Source organism: Triticum dicoccoides, unplaced genomic scaffold, assembly GCF_002162155.2.
Source record: "Triticum dicoccoides isolate Atlit2015 ecotype Zavitan unplaced genomic scaffold, WEW_v2.0 scaffold88305, whole genome shotgun sequence".
Classification (NCBI taxonomy): domain Eukaryota; kingdom Viridiplantae; phylum Streptophyta; class Magnoliopsida; order Poales; family Poaceae; genus Triticum; species Triticum dicoccoides.
Window position 1 is genome coordinate 14,447 of NW_021307466.1, and position 13,861 is coordinate 28,307.

A 13,861-nucleotide genomic window follows, 5' to 3' on the forward strand; every position below is an offset into this window, starting at 1 on the left:
GGTCGCGCTTCTGCTGTCACCAGGGTGAAAGTGAAACCGATAAATCCATCCATTTTTATTCATGTATCGACTCCATGACTCAATCATTGTACTTGCTTCTTAGAGATCCATCATTTAGACTGTATCTCACCGGAACGAGAGATTAACACGATGGCGCTCCACGAGAGTAAAAAATGACAGCTTTGGATCTCATTATTTAGAGTGCTTTGGCACAACTAATTTGAAGGTAAACATTAATTAACGCTACAAATCCGACATGTATCCATTAGTGGAAAAATGGCTAGTCACAACTTTAGTTGGTAGCGCCTCAATTTCAATCATGCCACCACTATATTTTTTAAATAGTGGTGGGGTTGGCATATTTAGTATGGCATCACTGAGACCATAGTGGTGGTGTTGAAAATTAGGTAAATGTCACTTGTATTTTTCTTTTTGCGAGGAAAACTTTCGATCTATTCATCAAATGTCAAGGTAGTTCAAAGAACACCAGAAGTAAAAATTACATCCAGGTCCGTAGACCACCTAGCGACCACTGTAAGCACTGGAACAAGCCAAAGGCGCGCCGCCATCATCGCCTCTCCCTAATCGGAGCCGGGCAATGCCACTTGTATATGGGACCCACAGTTGGTACAAGACGTCACATAGTGGCGACTGCATAACATCGAACGCGAGCACTATTATGTTTACTTGTGGCGTGTCATGTGTTCCGCACTATATCATATGGGGTTTATTTTTTGGAATTACTTTTATTTGTAGTTATTTCATTCTTAATTGATTAAAAAAAATTAAGTATTTTTTAAAATATTTTAGCCAAATATTTTGAGACTTCAAATTTTATACCTTTTTTTTGTAAGTTTTGAACATTTGTATATTGTACTGTATTTTCTTTTTATTAAATTAAGAATACCGTAATGGGAAATGGAAACATTTTTATAATATATTTTTAATCTTTTTTATTTTCTTACCTTTCTTTTATAATATATTGTAGTTACTTTTATGAAAGTAAGAAAATTTAAATTGAAAATGCCAAATTTTATAAAATATATTTAGTATTTTAATTTTTAGTTAAAGTCAAAACATTGCTTTAAATTTTATTAAATTACTAGAATTATTTTGAGTCTTTTAATAAATTAAAAAATATGATTACTAGCCCATTGGCCCATTGGGCCTAGCCCCAGAGTGCATCGGATTCATTGTGTCAAAACGGAGGGGCATTGTACCCCCTCGTCCCAAATTCTCTCTTCGCCTGCTCTCTCTCTCTCTCTCTCTCTCTCCAACTTTGGGAGAATTATTTTGAGTCTTTTAATAAATTAAAAAAATATAATTACTGGCCCACTGGCCCATTGGGCCTAGCTCAAGATATGCATATTGTTCGCATATATAGTTCAATTGTCAAATGCATGGTATAATGACATGAATTGGTACTAAACTTCATATAGTTCAATTGTCATATATGTTTTGTAGTTGGCGCTGAGACTTGTCATTATTTTGTAGTTGGCGCTGACTTGTCATGGCCAGTGCTGGAGGCAACTAGGAGGAGGTATATGATGTGGAAAGGCTCAACCACAACCTCTTACAGTCGAATCAATATACCATCAAGGCCCTGCAAGAGACGAATGCCTTCCTGAAGGCGAAGAGGGGTCAGCTGATGAACGGGAGGGATGATGTCCTAAAGAAGGACTCTTAGGATGAGGGACAAGAGAGATCAGTTGATCGAGGAGAGAGATAAGCTAAAGAATGAGAGAAAACTACTCAGGGCCGAGAGGAATGAGCTCAAGATGGAGGTAGCTGACTTCAAAAAAGATGGAAAGAACAGTAGAGACAAGATTCGTTAGTTCAAAATAATCTTAGTTCAAGAAATATGATCGAACAACTACCAGGCTCGCTATGGAACGATGATATGTAGTTTTTGAAGTTGAATAATTATTTAGGACTTTAACTAGTAACTTTTGTGAAGTTGAACTAATTAAGCATGAGTACATATGTACATTTGTGGAGTTGAACTAGTTAAGTTGATGAGTACCTGACCTAGTTGATGCAGCAATACATCTTAAATTAGTTGATGGTTTAACTGCGTATTTTTTTATTAGCAAAAAATCAATTTGCTGGCGTTGGCCAAGTGGCACATCATTAGTGTGTGAAATACTGCTGACGTGGGCTTCAAGGTCACCATTATTTTTTAACAATGGCGCCATATTGGTGGCGTCGGATGTCCACGCCAGGAAGGCCGTTTCTGCCACGCCATAGCTAGACTTTTTCTGCACTAGTGATAAGCAAAGAAAATAGCGTCGGATTGCACTTTGGAAGATGGTTGGACGGTGACAGCTCCGACGAAGCTAGAAGGGACAAAGAAGAACTGATAACAGTGTTCACACACTACCTAGAAGAAGAAGACATCAAAGGGTTGATCATAGTCCTCGACGCACTAGACAGAAACAAAATAAATCTAACTTAATTGGAGCTCTTGGCCCACAAGGACACGTTGGCGTGACACTCACTAATTGGGCCTGCATAATATTTCTTTCTGGGACATGGAACCCCGAAGGTGAGTCAGACCCGCAATGATGGGAGCCCCTATTCAGCGACCTACGCGCTGAATAGGTAGCAAGCGTGCACCACATTCTCCCGACGCACACATTTTTGGGGCAGCCCATTTGCAGGGTGTGACGCCCCCCCCTTTCGTTCTTTAAATTAATTGCGTATTTCATATAAGTTTCAAATTTTAGAAAGTTGTGGATTTTGAAAAACAAATGTCTGAGAAGTAAAATAAAATGTTTATGAATTCAAAAAATGTTCATGATTTTGAAAAAGTCCGGGAAATCATCAAAATTTCACAGTTTCAAAAAATGTTCCTGATTTGGAAAAATTCTTTGCATATTCAAAACCTGATCATGATTTCAATAAACAAATTCAAAAAATAACAAAAATGTTCATAATTTTTAAAAAGTTCACGTTTTCAAAAAATATTTAAGAATTTTAAGAAAATATTAAAATTCAGAAATTCTTGAGGTAATTTTAATTTTTTTCACAAAAATTTAGAAAAAGTTTGCAAATTTTTAAAATACTTCCAAAATTCCAAACAAGAACATTGTATTAGAAAATGTTCGTTGAGTCAATAAATGTTAATGAATTGGAATTTTTTTGTGAATTTTGAAATTTATTACTAATTTTTGAAAAATGCTTGGCGATTATAACAAACTGTGCACCGATTCAACAACACGTGTATCTAAAAATGCTCACAGTTTCGAAAAATGTTTTTGAACCCATGAATATTATTGAGAAATCATGAACTTTTTTTTGCGGGGGTGAGAAATCTTGAACTTTTTTGAAATCCTGCCAATTTTTCAAGTTCATGTATTTTTTGAATGCATGAACGTTATTTGAAATCGTAAATTTATTTAAACATTTTAAATATTAAAAAAATATAAGAAAGAAAAAAGTAAAAAAGAAAAAGAAAAGGATAAACAAAAATAAAAATAAAAATAACGAAATAGAAAGTTTAAAAAAGATTTGTTGTTTCAAAACTTTTATCTATTGTACCGTGCGCCCAAATCACAAACTATTTTCACCGCCGCGCTTCTCACGGCGAGATCTTGTAACTATATCTCCTGTTGATAAATCAAGACAAACATTTTCTTTTTGAAAAAAAGGCAGGAAACCAAAAATCAACAAAACACAAAACAAAACAAACCGAAAAATCAAAAGCCAGAAGAATTTTGGGCTAAAATAGGATCCACCACGCTCGGCCTGCAGGTGGGCCCTGGATTTCCCACGTCCTTCCAGAAACATCCACACCACTCTCCACTGTCCACTCCACTCCAACCCACCCGTGATACACGCTGCCCGCCGGCCGAAAGCCATCGCTGCGCCCCAGTCCAGACCCCGATCCCATCACCGAATCTCGCGCACCGTCCACGTCCATGGCGTCCACGCCCTCCGCCGCCGTCCACCGCGCCGCGAGGACCTTGTCCCCCTCCGCGCCGCGCCGCGGGCCGGCGAAATCTGCCGCCTTTGTCAGCGTTCCGGGGGGACGGCCCCGGGGGCGGCGGCCGGTGCTGGCGGCGGCGCTGGGCGACATGGACATGCGCCCGGCCATCGACGAGAACCCCGAGGGCGTGCTCTCCGGCGAGTGGCCCGGCAACTTCTCCCTCGCCAGCTACGACGACCTCCGCCAGTACCTCGAGTCCCAGATCGTCTCCACCGACAAGGTCCGTCCGTCGCTCGCATGCGTCTTTTTCCCTTTCTGTGGCTAGATCTGATGGTATTCCGGTGGTTCCGTCACGATTGCGTCGAATTGAATCTGGTTCGGTTGGTCTGCTGCAGATGAGCCCCACGGCGAAGCTCGGGGAGGTGATGTCGCGCCCGGTGGAGGTGGCCACGCCGGACCAGAAGCTGGCCGAGATCGACGCCCTCTTCGCCACCCAGTCCGGCCTGCCCGTCGTCGACGGCGAGGGCAGGTGCATCGGGGTCGTCTCCAAGAAGGACAAGGCCAGGGCATCCAATGGGGTGAGTCGGTGCTCCTCAACCAATTCTATCTCGAATCATCAATTGTAGGCATATGTCTAATCTGAAAGAGGATGTGGGGGATTGTAGGAGTATGTCAAATTCAGTTGTATGCTCCACTGAGTGTTAGGTTTACTAGTAAGATGCCCGTGCTACGCTACGGGATAAAAAAAAGGTTAACTTAAGTTATAGTTACGATCCCATACGCTGCTGCTGACAAAATAAAAAAATATACAGTCATTGATCAAAGTAATGATGTGTTGTTGATAGATACATAAATATCAAGCACAATCAAAAATATGGTTTGCAATCCACAAACCCATGCGTCCAAGCCAAACAGTTTCTTCTCCATCTCCGCCTCACTGAAAGACTTGTACTCCACATTGAGTTTTATCATTGCTCGCTCTATCCTATATCAAGTTGATAGAGACCATGCGGCAGATAGAAAATCTGTTCACACACATGTGGCAACAACGGCGACACTGAATCCAAATCGGTCAACTTCACGACTGACCAGCTTTATCTCCGAATCCAAATTGGTCTGATTTCAAGTCCTCTTTGCTTCACTTGGACGCCACCTCCATCCCATACACCATTTCCAGCTAGAAATGGTAACAAATCAAGTACCTCATTTAAACCTGGCCTTAATATCAATAATGGAATAACATGATGCGACATATTGATATTTGTCCCCACAACTCAGTGCAATGGAAGTGCGACTGGCACCGACCCGTGCGTTGCCACGGGAAAACGTTTTAGAGGTGACACCATTCCAAGAGAGATAAAGCTCAAATGGATTTGAATATTTCGCTTATGTTTGTTAGCGAAAACATTTTGATTACAGTTTTAGCATACAAATATTTACTTACGAAGTAAACTTGAAATAAATAAAAAGAGGCCTGCATTTCTAGATGATGAATGAAAAAGATTGTAAACATATGTGTTCTCAGTCATGTATGCAAGATAGAAATAAAGCATGAATAAACAAACTTCGGCTAAAACATTACAACTACAAGGACACACATCATGACAATTTTCCAAATACAATGTGCCATAATGTCTTATTTTGTTTATTTGCCACTATTTCTTCATTCTTAAAACCAATCATCTCATGAATCATACAGGCCTCGACACAAGAACCGCATCATCAAAAAGTTGCATCATGGAAAATCAACAAAGAGCATAATCAATTGTTATTAAGCTTAGAGATGTATGTACAAGAATATGACAGAAGTAGCACTATCTCTCCCTGCCACAAAGTAGAGTATCTTCCATCTAAAAAACATAAGCGCTACATAGCTTATATGTGCAACAAGTATCTCCCCTCACTGTAAAAAAACAGAGTATTTAACTTTGCTACAAAGCAGCTCGTGAAGCACAGAAAATTAGTCTAACTTTCAGCCTCTGCTTCGCCTTCTCAGTGCACCGCACACCTCCAGTCCACTGACCTCTACCAATGCGGCTCTCGTCTATTTTAGTCTCCAGCAAGCACTGTTTAATAGCAAAATTATCAATGACCATGTTTTACAGTATGAAACATAGACACATATATATTGGTAATACACAACAAAGTATATACACGTTTTTCCCATTTATCAGATAGGTGCCTTGTATTATGTTACATCTTACAAAGAAATGCTCAATGTATAGGAAGCCACTGGAGGCGACGCCCCTAGAAGGCATTCATTGTTCTAATCATTAGATTATTTCTTAAATAAACAAACTTTCATCCTCTTCTACATTATATAAAGCAAGATTTGACTGTAACAAGATGAAAAGACAAAGCTACCTACTGCCTGCTACTTGAGCAAAACATAAAAAATATCTTCCAGCCAGAAACTCTGTTTAGTAAGATCAGGATCTTCTGGCTATTTTTTTAACATAATATTTCAGTCATCTTAAATTTGTTTCTCATACTGATGCTGATGCTTATTATAACTACTTTCCTTGGTGAGAAACACATTTTTTTAAATACCATCTGGCATAGAAGATCAAGCATATCACTCTAGGTTAGTTCTGTATGATGCAAGGTGTTGTAATGTTTACACTACATACACATGTGAAGGAAGAAATAATTTGTAGTGCTTACCTCATAGCGAGAAGGTACATTTGTTGTGCACATGTAAATGTCTGACGTGAGGAAGCTGACATTTACAAAATAAAAAATATCATGAACACTAAAGCAAGTATCCAAGTTGCCATTTTGAAAGTCCACTGCCCAAACTTCAGACCTGTAGATGGAAAACAATTTTAGATGACTGGCCCTGGTTATAAATATTGAAATTTTAATAGACACCAAATTGTACTTGAGTGATTGATACCTTGGACTACACATTGAGAACTTCTTTGTAGACTATGTTCTTTGTAAATTTTGCAATGGAGTTGGACCGGCCTTCCTCTTCCTTACCCGGGATAGTAAGAATCTTTAGATTACTTCTAGACGTAGCTCTAGAAAGAGCAACATAGAGCTGGCCATGTGAAAATACAGGTTCAGGGAGGTATACACCAACATTTGGTATAGTTTGTCCTTGTGCCTTGTTAATGGTCATAGCAAAGCTAAGTCTAACAGGGAATTGCTTCCTCTTGAACCTAAATGGAAACATCTCGTCGTCTGACGGGCAGAGAGGAATTCGAGGAAGGAACACCCTCTTACCAGCATGCTGGCCCAGCACAATCTCAGCATTAATTGCATTCCTCATGAACCCCCGGACAACCAACCTAGTCCCATTGCACAACCCATTCGCTGGGTCAATGTTCCGTAACAATATAATAGGGCAATTAATCTTCAACTTTAGGATGTGGGGAGGTAGCCCGTTAGGTGTTAATGAATTTAAGAATTCTGCAGGATAGTAGTTGTGTGGATCATCCTCAGCCCGATCAAAACTGTGGTATACCATCTCCTCCCTAGGAAATCTCTCAATCATCCTCATGTTGATCTTGTCAATGTACTCATTCCGAGTTGACAAAATTGCTCGAGATGTTATGTAGTTTGGATCTGAGATGTTTTCATCTTGCAGCATCGGGAACACATTTTCAATAAGCTTGTCAATATCAGAGGCGTCATCACCGGTGTTTGGTATGCAAATCTCATCTGGAAGTCGTATGTAACCATCATCCACCGTATCTTCGGTGCCATTCCCAACACGCAGAAGATAATCAGCAAACCATGGATCAACCTGAGCCCTCATATTACGGACCAGTCTTAGTTGTCTCATACTATTCCAAAGATAAGACTTACGTAGGGTCGCATCAGTTATCTGTGACCTTGTTCCCTTACGAACAATAGGAAGCACTTGTCTAAAGTCTCCCCCAAACACAACCGTCTTTCCACCAAACGGCAGGTCAGGTTGACCCATGATGTCCCTCATGCTATTGTCCAGGGCCTCGACTGCCTGGCGCTTTGTCATGGAGGCCTCATCCCAAATTATGAGGGACGCCCTCATAAGAAGCTTAGCTATCCCACTTTGCTTGGCGAAACTACAAACCCCACCGTCTTCAATGTTTAGTGGTATTTTAAACCTCGAGTGTGCAGTCCTCCCTCCAGCCAAGATGGATGCAGCAACACCTGACGTCGCTGTTCCAACAGCTATCTGACCCTCACCACGTACTTTTGCAAGTAGAGCTTTGTACAGATATGTTTTTCCTGTGCCTCCTGGTCCATCGACAAAGAACACACCTCCCTGGCCACTATTAATTGTCGCAAGTATCTCATCATATGCATATCTCTGTTCTGGGTTTAGAAAAGATGACAAGCCAATGTGTTCTGGGTCCACCTCGATCGTGGACTCCTCTATGATCTCCCTAGCCTCATTATCTGGGGCATCATATGAGTCGTCAATTTCTGGAAGAGGGAATGACGATATGTCCTTCCCCATCGATTGTAGCATGGTTTTTATATCTAACAGAGCCATCTGCTCAACTTCATGGGGGGACATGTGGGTTAGTCGATAGTCTTCTGTCATAGCTTCCAAGTGCCGGTCCCATAGGCCACGCACATCGCTGGGCTCACAAAAGACCAATATAGTAGCAAATAGCCTCCGAAGGGAAGATGGCATCTGAAAAACCTCAGCCTCATTAAGACACTCGTCGATACTATTGTCAGACTCAATAAGGCCCCTATTTTCAGCAGCTTCACGGAATGTTGGGAAAACAATACCATCCACTGTCCTTAGGTCTTGGAAGGATGTAGCACCCGTGACATGATTTAGAAGCACTCTAAGATAATACCTCTCCCCTTCAGCTGGATGTGCACACAATTCTCCCAATCTGCGTGTGTTTAGCCCTCCTTTTCCAATACTTGCTACCTGACACCCAAACAAAAGACGCAGGGAAATCCTTATATAAGATTCCTCGAGCCAACTCATATTTCTTGTTTGCCTCAAAATACTCGGTTAACATGGTCTTGGAAGCTCCTTCTTGAGAGAGGACATCATTCGGATTTGCGCCCGTTGGAAACGACACCATGTGCATATTAGGGAGGTGGAGTTGTAGTTGTTTAACAGATGGAAATATCTCACTAAGGTCAAAACCATAGATCCTCCATAATGCTTCTGGTGGAGTAACCCACCTGGAATCTCTGTATTGCTTTATGTTATCAATGCTCCCATCATTATCCACCTCGTCGATAGAAACAGATGCTCGATCATGCCCCTTGTATATGTACTTAAAGAGGTACTTTACAGCTTTTATGCTAGAGCAAACCTCGACATTGATGTGGCAATTATACCTTCTTAGTAGGTAAGGATTGTATGGAACAACCCACCTATTGTCTAATTCTTCACCTCGTACCTTTGCACGACGTCCATCATCTCTCCTCCTGTATATGGGATATGAGTCCTTTCCCTGAAGAGTTGACGCATTAAATGGCCGTGGATAGTAGTTCTTGCAACTGCCATTTTGCATGCACACATTTTTGGGGTTTAGGACTCCACAAGGGTCATGCATCATATGCTTGACGACAATCTTGTACAACTCAGGGTACTTGAATTTGTCTGGCAATTCAGCAGATATGATACAATCATATTGCTCTGGGCATGTTAGCTTGTACCTCCCCTCCATGATTAGGAGGAAATGAGCATGTGGTAGACCCCTTTTCTGGAACTCGACAACATATGCATATGCTGCTACCTTGCCGAGCATGTGCTTTTTGAAAAGTTGTATCTTGAGGTCTTCCAACTTTGCTCTAAATACTCGTACAACAAGATCAGGGCGATCCTGTGGGGTTTGTCCAGGCTCCAAGGCACCAATTATCTCATCCCAATTCGGGTTGCAAGTCATGGTTAAAAAGATATCTGGTTTCCCATACTTCTGCACCAAGGCCATGGCATCAAGGTATCTTCGTCTCCTATCTCTTCTTCCCCCAATAAATGATGTAGGAAGTACAATCCATTTGCCCACAGCATCCGCACGGTTTTCCCCAGCTTGAAGGCTATCAACAACACATTGGTATAGATCAGAGCGTATTTGTTTCTGGTGATTTCTTATATAGTCTAACCTAGAGGTTTCAACCTTGATGTACATGTCGACCACATATTGTTGGAACAGTCGTTTACCGTATAGCATGGTGTTAAATACACCACGACGTATTTGAAACTTGTAACAATAGTAGTCTCTGACCGAGACACATAATCGACTACTTGTACATGTACCTACGGAAATGGGAGGTAACAGAAAGAACTGATTAAGAAAATAAGTACACTGGGGATAATAAAAAAATGAATAAATGCTAATTTCATTATATGTACCTGGTTTCTTTCGACCACTGCGGCGGGATTGAAGTATCTCATTCAAGCTGACACCGTTCTTTGGGATCTCAGGATGCCAACCAATCTCCCCTCTTGGGAAGAACAAAGGGTAAGACAATGGATCATAGCATCCATAATATGGTTGGATGCTATATCTCTTGTTGTCATTACCAAACAGGACAATGCTACGGTCAAAATGCTTACATAGTTCATTACCCTCAACCCAAATAGCTGCAACCTCTGATGATATAGGCAAGTTATATCTCCGTTGGTCCAACCTCATGTCGGTGTTCAGTTCAATACGATAATCCTCAAGGTCATCGACTCCACCTAGATTCCTGAATGTTTCAGAATAAGGATTATCCTTAAGGATGTTGACAAGCCTTCGAATGACATCTCGGTCTAGGTTCGGGGAGCGCCGAAACCTATGTTGTAGACTCGGGTCATCATCGTAGAAGTATAACTCTAGATGCTTAGGTCCATCTTGTGTTGGACCAAATGAGAAGATGTTGTGGTAAATCTGACCATGGGTTCGGAATGTATAGACTCCTGACCTCATGTTTGTGTATCTATTGTCAAGACTGACTCCAAGAGTGGTGAATGAAAAGTGGCCATTGAAGTAGCGAATGTTATCCCTAAAATGTACAGCATCACTATCTGAACTTGTGTACAACATCTGAAGTTCCAAGGGTGGTTCTGACTGTGCTAACTTAATTTTTCCAGACTGGCAACAAAATCCATTTGTCTCATACTGGAACCTCTTTGCGCCGCAATGCTTGCAATCAGGCTTTGGCACCGGCGTGTGAGTACTTTTTGGTATATTCTGGTAAACAGTCATATGGGTCAGGAACAATGTTGTCTGTTGTAAAAGCATCTACCATGTCATCGCAATCTTCAGTGTTCCCTGTACACACATGAGATGAATTGTGTTATATATAGGTATTGCATTTTCTGTGCTATACATATGTAGGGAAATAAGACATCCATGGAATTTTTAATACCTCTCCCAGCAAATGCGAAGTACTCATCATCTTCTTCTTCGGTCATATGAGAAAAATCATCATCCACATTAAAGCTTTCCGTTGGGGAACCTGGGCATATGGAGTCATCAGGGGCCAATGATGAACTGTCCACTGATGTAGATGTTGGACATTGCACCGATGTGAGTTCCTTGCACTGGACAGTATTAGCGTCACCTAAATGTAATTTGAGGAATGAAGTTACTACATAGTTTGAGTAGTGTGTGTTATAGTAGTAGAGAAAAGGAAGGCATCAGCACCACAATCATACCTTTGCTAGTGAAAACTATGTGATCATCTTCCATTCCTTCAGGTATGCTTTCTAGATTACCTGCTATTTCAATGACTGTAAAAATGCATGCTCAACTTTGACAAAATTGGCAAATAAAGGAATGTGTATGTGAGAATTACCTTGAATTGTAGAAAAAGTTTGAGTCAGTGTACTTGGGTAACTAAAGGCATAAGAGCTTGATGATGCATGTCCCAGCAATGAACCTGTAGGGCAATTTGATACAATGGAATCCATGCATGGGGTATCTCGTCTAGATGCATAACTTGCATTACGTTGAGCTAGAAGTGCCTGCCGCTCTTCCGGTGGCAGGCTTTGCCGACGCGCTCGTTGGCGTGCATTTCTTTCTTGCCTCTCCTCTAGTGTCAAACTTTGCCTACGTGCTCGCTGGCTTGCATTTCTCTCTTCAAGTGTCATACGTTGTCGTTTCTCTCTTCTTCGTGCATTAATCTCTTCCTTCTCCTTAGGTGTCAAATTTTGCCGACGTGCTCTAACACGTTCTCGCCTTGCTTGGATTTGCTCTGGTGTACGGCTAGCATATCTTATTGCTTCACGTGCACGCTTTCGCCCTACAGAATTTACACGAGAAATTAATTAAGTGGGTAAACGGAATTATATAAGCAAACACTTCCGCCCTATAGATTTACCTTTTGAGCTTTCTCCTCGCTCCAATCCGTCGATTGATGTGAGCATACCAGTATAAGTAGGAAAAATCACCGTCGCTGATTGGTTTGTCACTTCATCATCTGAAGATGAGTAACTTAAATTTGTCACATCCGTTGGTTCACGTATAAATAAACCTGTTCGAGCACATGGCATGCCATTGGAGCAAGTTCTGTTGGGCTTGCTACTGCTGTCGACCACTGTGTTATTACAAGTTGGACGGTAAATGGTTAGGTATAAATAAGAAATATACAAGCAGATTGTTTTGCCAAACAGTAAGGTACAGGAACCAACCTTTTTGTTTTCCTTTAGCACTTTGTTGGCACGAGAGCTGTAACATTTGGGGTGTAATAGCTGCTAGTTTCCCCCAAAAAACAGAAGTGGAGGTTAGAAAAAATTGAATCGAAAGCTAGTAGGAACACTATATGCAATCTAATAAGACAACTATTCTTTGCCAGAAGTCAAAAGAAACATTCCTTAACCGAAGGGCAGCTCATCATCATTAGATATGAAATTGCACACTGGATGAATTTGATAATCATTAGGTAAGCAACATGAATAAAAACAAATGTTATGCACAGGTGTGGCAGCCAAAAAGTACAAGCCAAAGCATAATAGAATACAACAGTAAACCAATGAATTCCAGTGATCAAGTATGAATTTGGTCCTGACCTTTTAATTTTCAGCTTCACACCCAAATCCAAGTGTTTCTCCAGCAACTTCTAGGCTTATCAAATTTCTTCTGGACCTGCCATGTAAATAATCATTTTTTTCAAAAATTTCAGTGATTTAGTTGGTGAAAACCAAACCCAAGGACAGTTGGAGCTGAAGTGAGTATCTCTATGCATACATATGACTGACTAAGTCATGTGATTTTATATGAAGGGAAATATAACAAACCTAGCAACATCAGTTTCTCTCTGACCAACTCATATAAAATAAGCTGATCCACCTAGAACTAAGATGCAGATCTTTTAATTCTTTTAATAGGAAACAGACCAACTTGGAGGTCAAAGCCCCAACGATCAGTATGCATAAAAACTTAAAATAACAAATAAAAAACATGTTATACAACCATACAGTGATCTGCAAATTCTTGTTTTGATGTTAACTTCACAAATAAAAGAGGCATCATCATCTAATAGTAGTATGTGCAGATACTCATCTATTGCAATCATTACTAAATCTTGGTATTGCATAACACAACATACCTTGGTCCTTGGCGAAGCAAATTAGAAGGCGATGGGCAGTAAATCGACCTCCTCACAATCTGTCGATTTGAAGATATGAGAGCTTGACCACCGTGTTGCTTCTTGGGATGTAGTTCGAGCAGTGTGAGTCTCATCTGCCTGCTCACTTGTATTTATATTGGGCTGAAAGGGTGGTTTCTAGACAGTTCGACCAGGCGCGCGCATTTGGGTGACGAAAATTTGAATTTGGGAGGCGGCAGGGTGGGAACGATGAGGTCTGGGAAAGAGAGGCGGTAGCCGACCATAGCACCAGAACAGACAGTGGAGTGCGTCGGCGGGGAGGAGAAGTAGCATTAGGTGGCGGTGCCGCCGCCGCCGAGGATCAGCAGCCTGTAGCCGGTGACGTATTTGTGGAGGTCAGAGTTAGAGAAGGGGGAGAGCGGAGAAGACGGC

General features: G+C 41.2%; 1 protein-coding gene across 1 annotated transcript in view; it reads left to right on the forward strand.

Moving 5' to 3' along the window:
• Positions 1-3,846: 3,846 nt before the first annotated feature.
• The window catches only part of LOC119348313 (CBS domain-containing protein CBSX1, chloroplastic-like), a 13,060-nt gene continuing 3,045 nt past the window's right edge, over positions 3,847-13,861 (forward strand). Inside the window, exons 1-2 of the mRNA XM_037616507.1 lie at positions 3,847-4,208; positions 4,324-4,506. Of these exons, the coding sequence (XP_037472404.1) occupies positions 3,921-4,208; positions 4,324-4,506 (471 nt within the window). The 5' untranslated portion in view covers positions 3,847-3,920. The remainder of the gene's footprint in view (positions 4,209-4,323; positions 4,507-13,861) is intronic.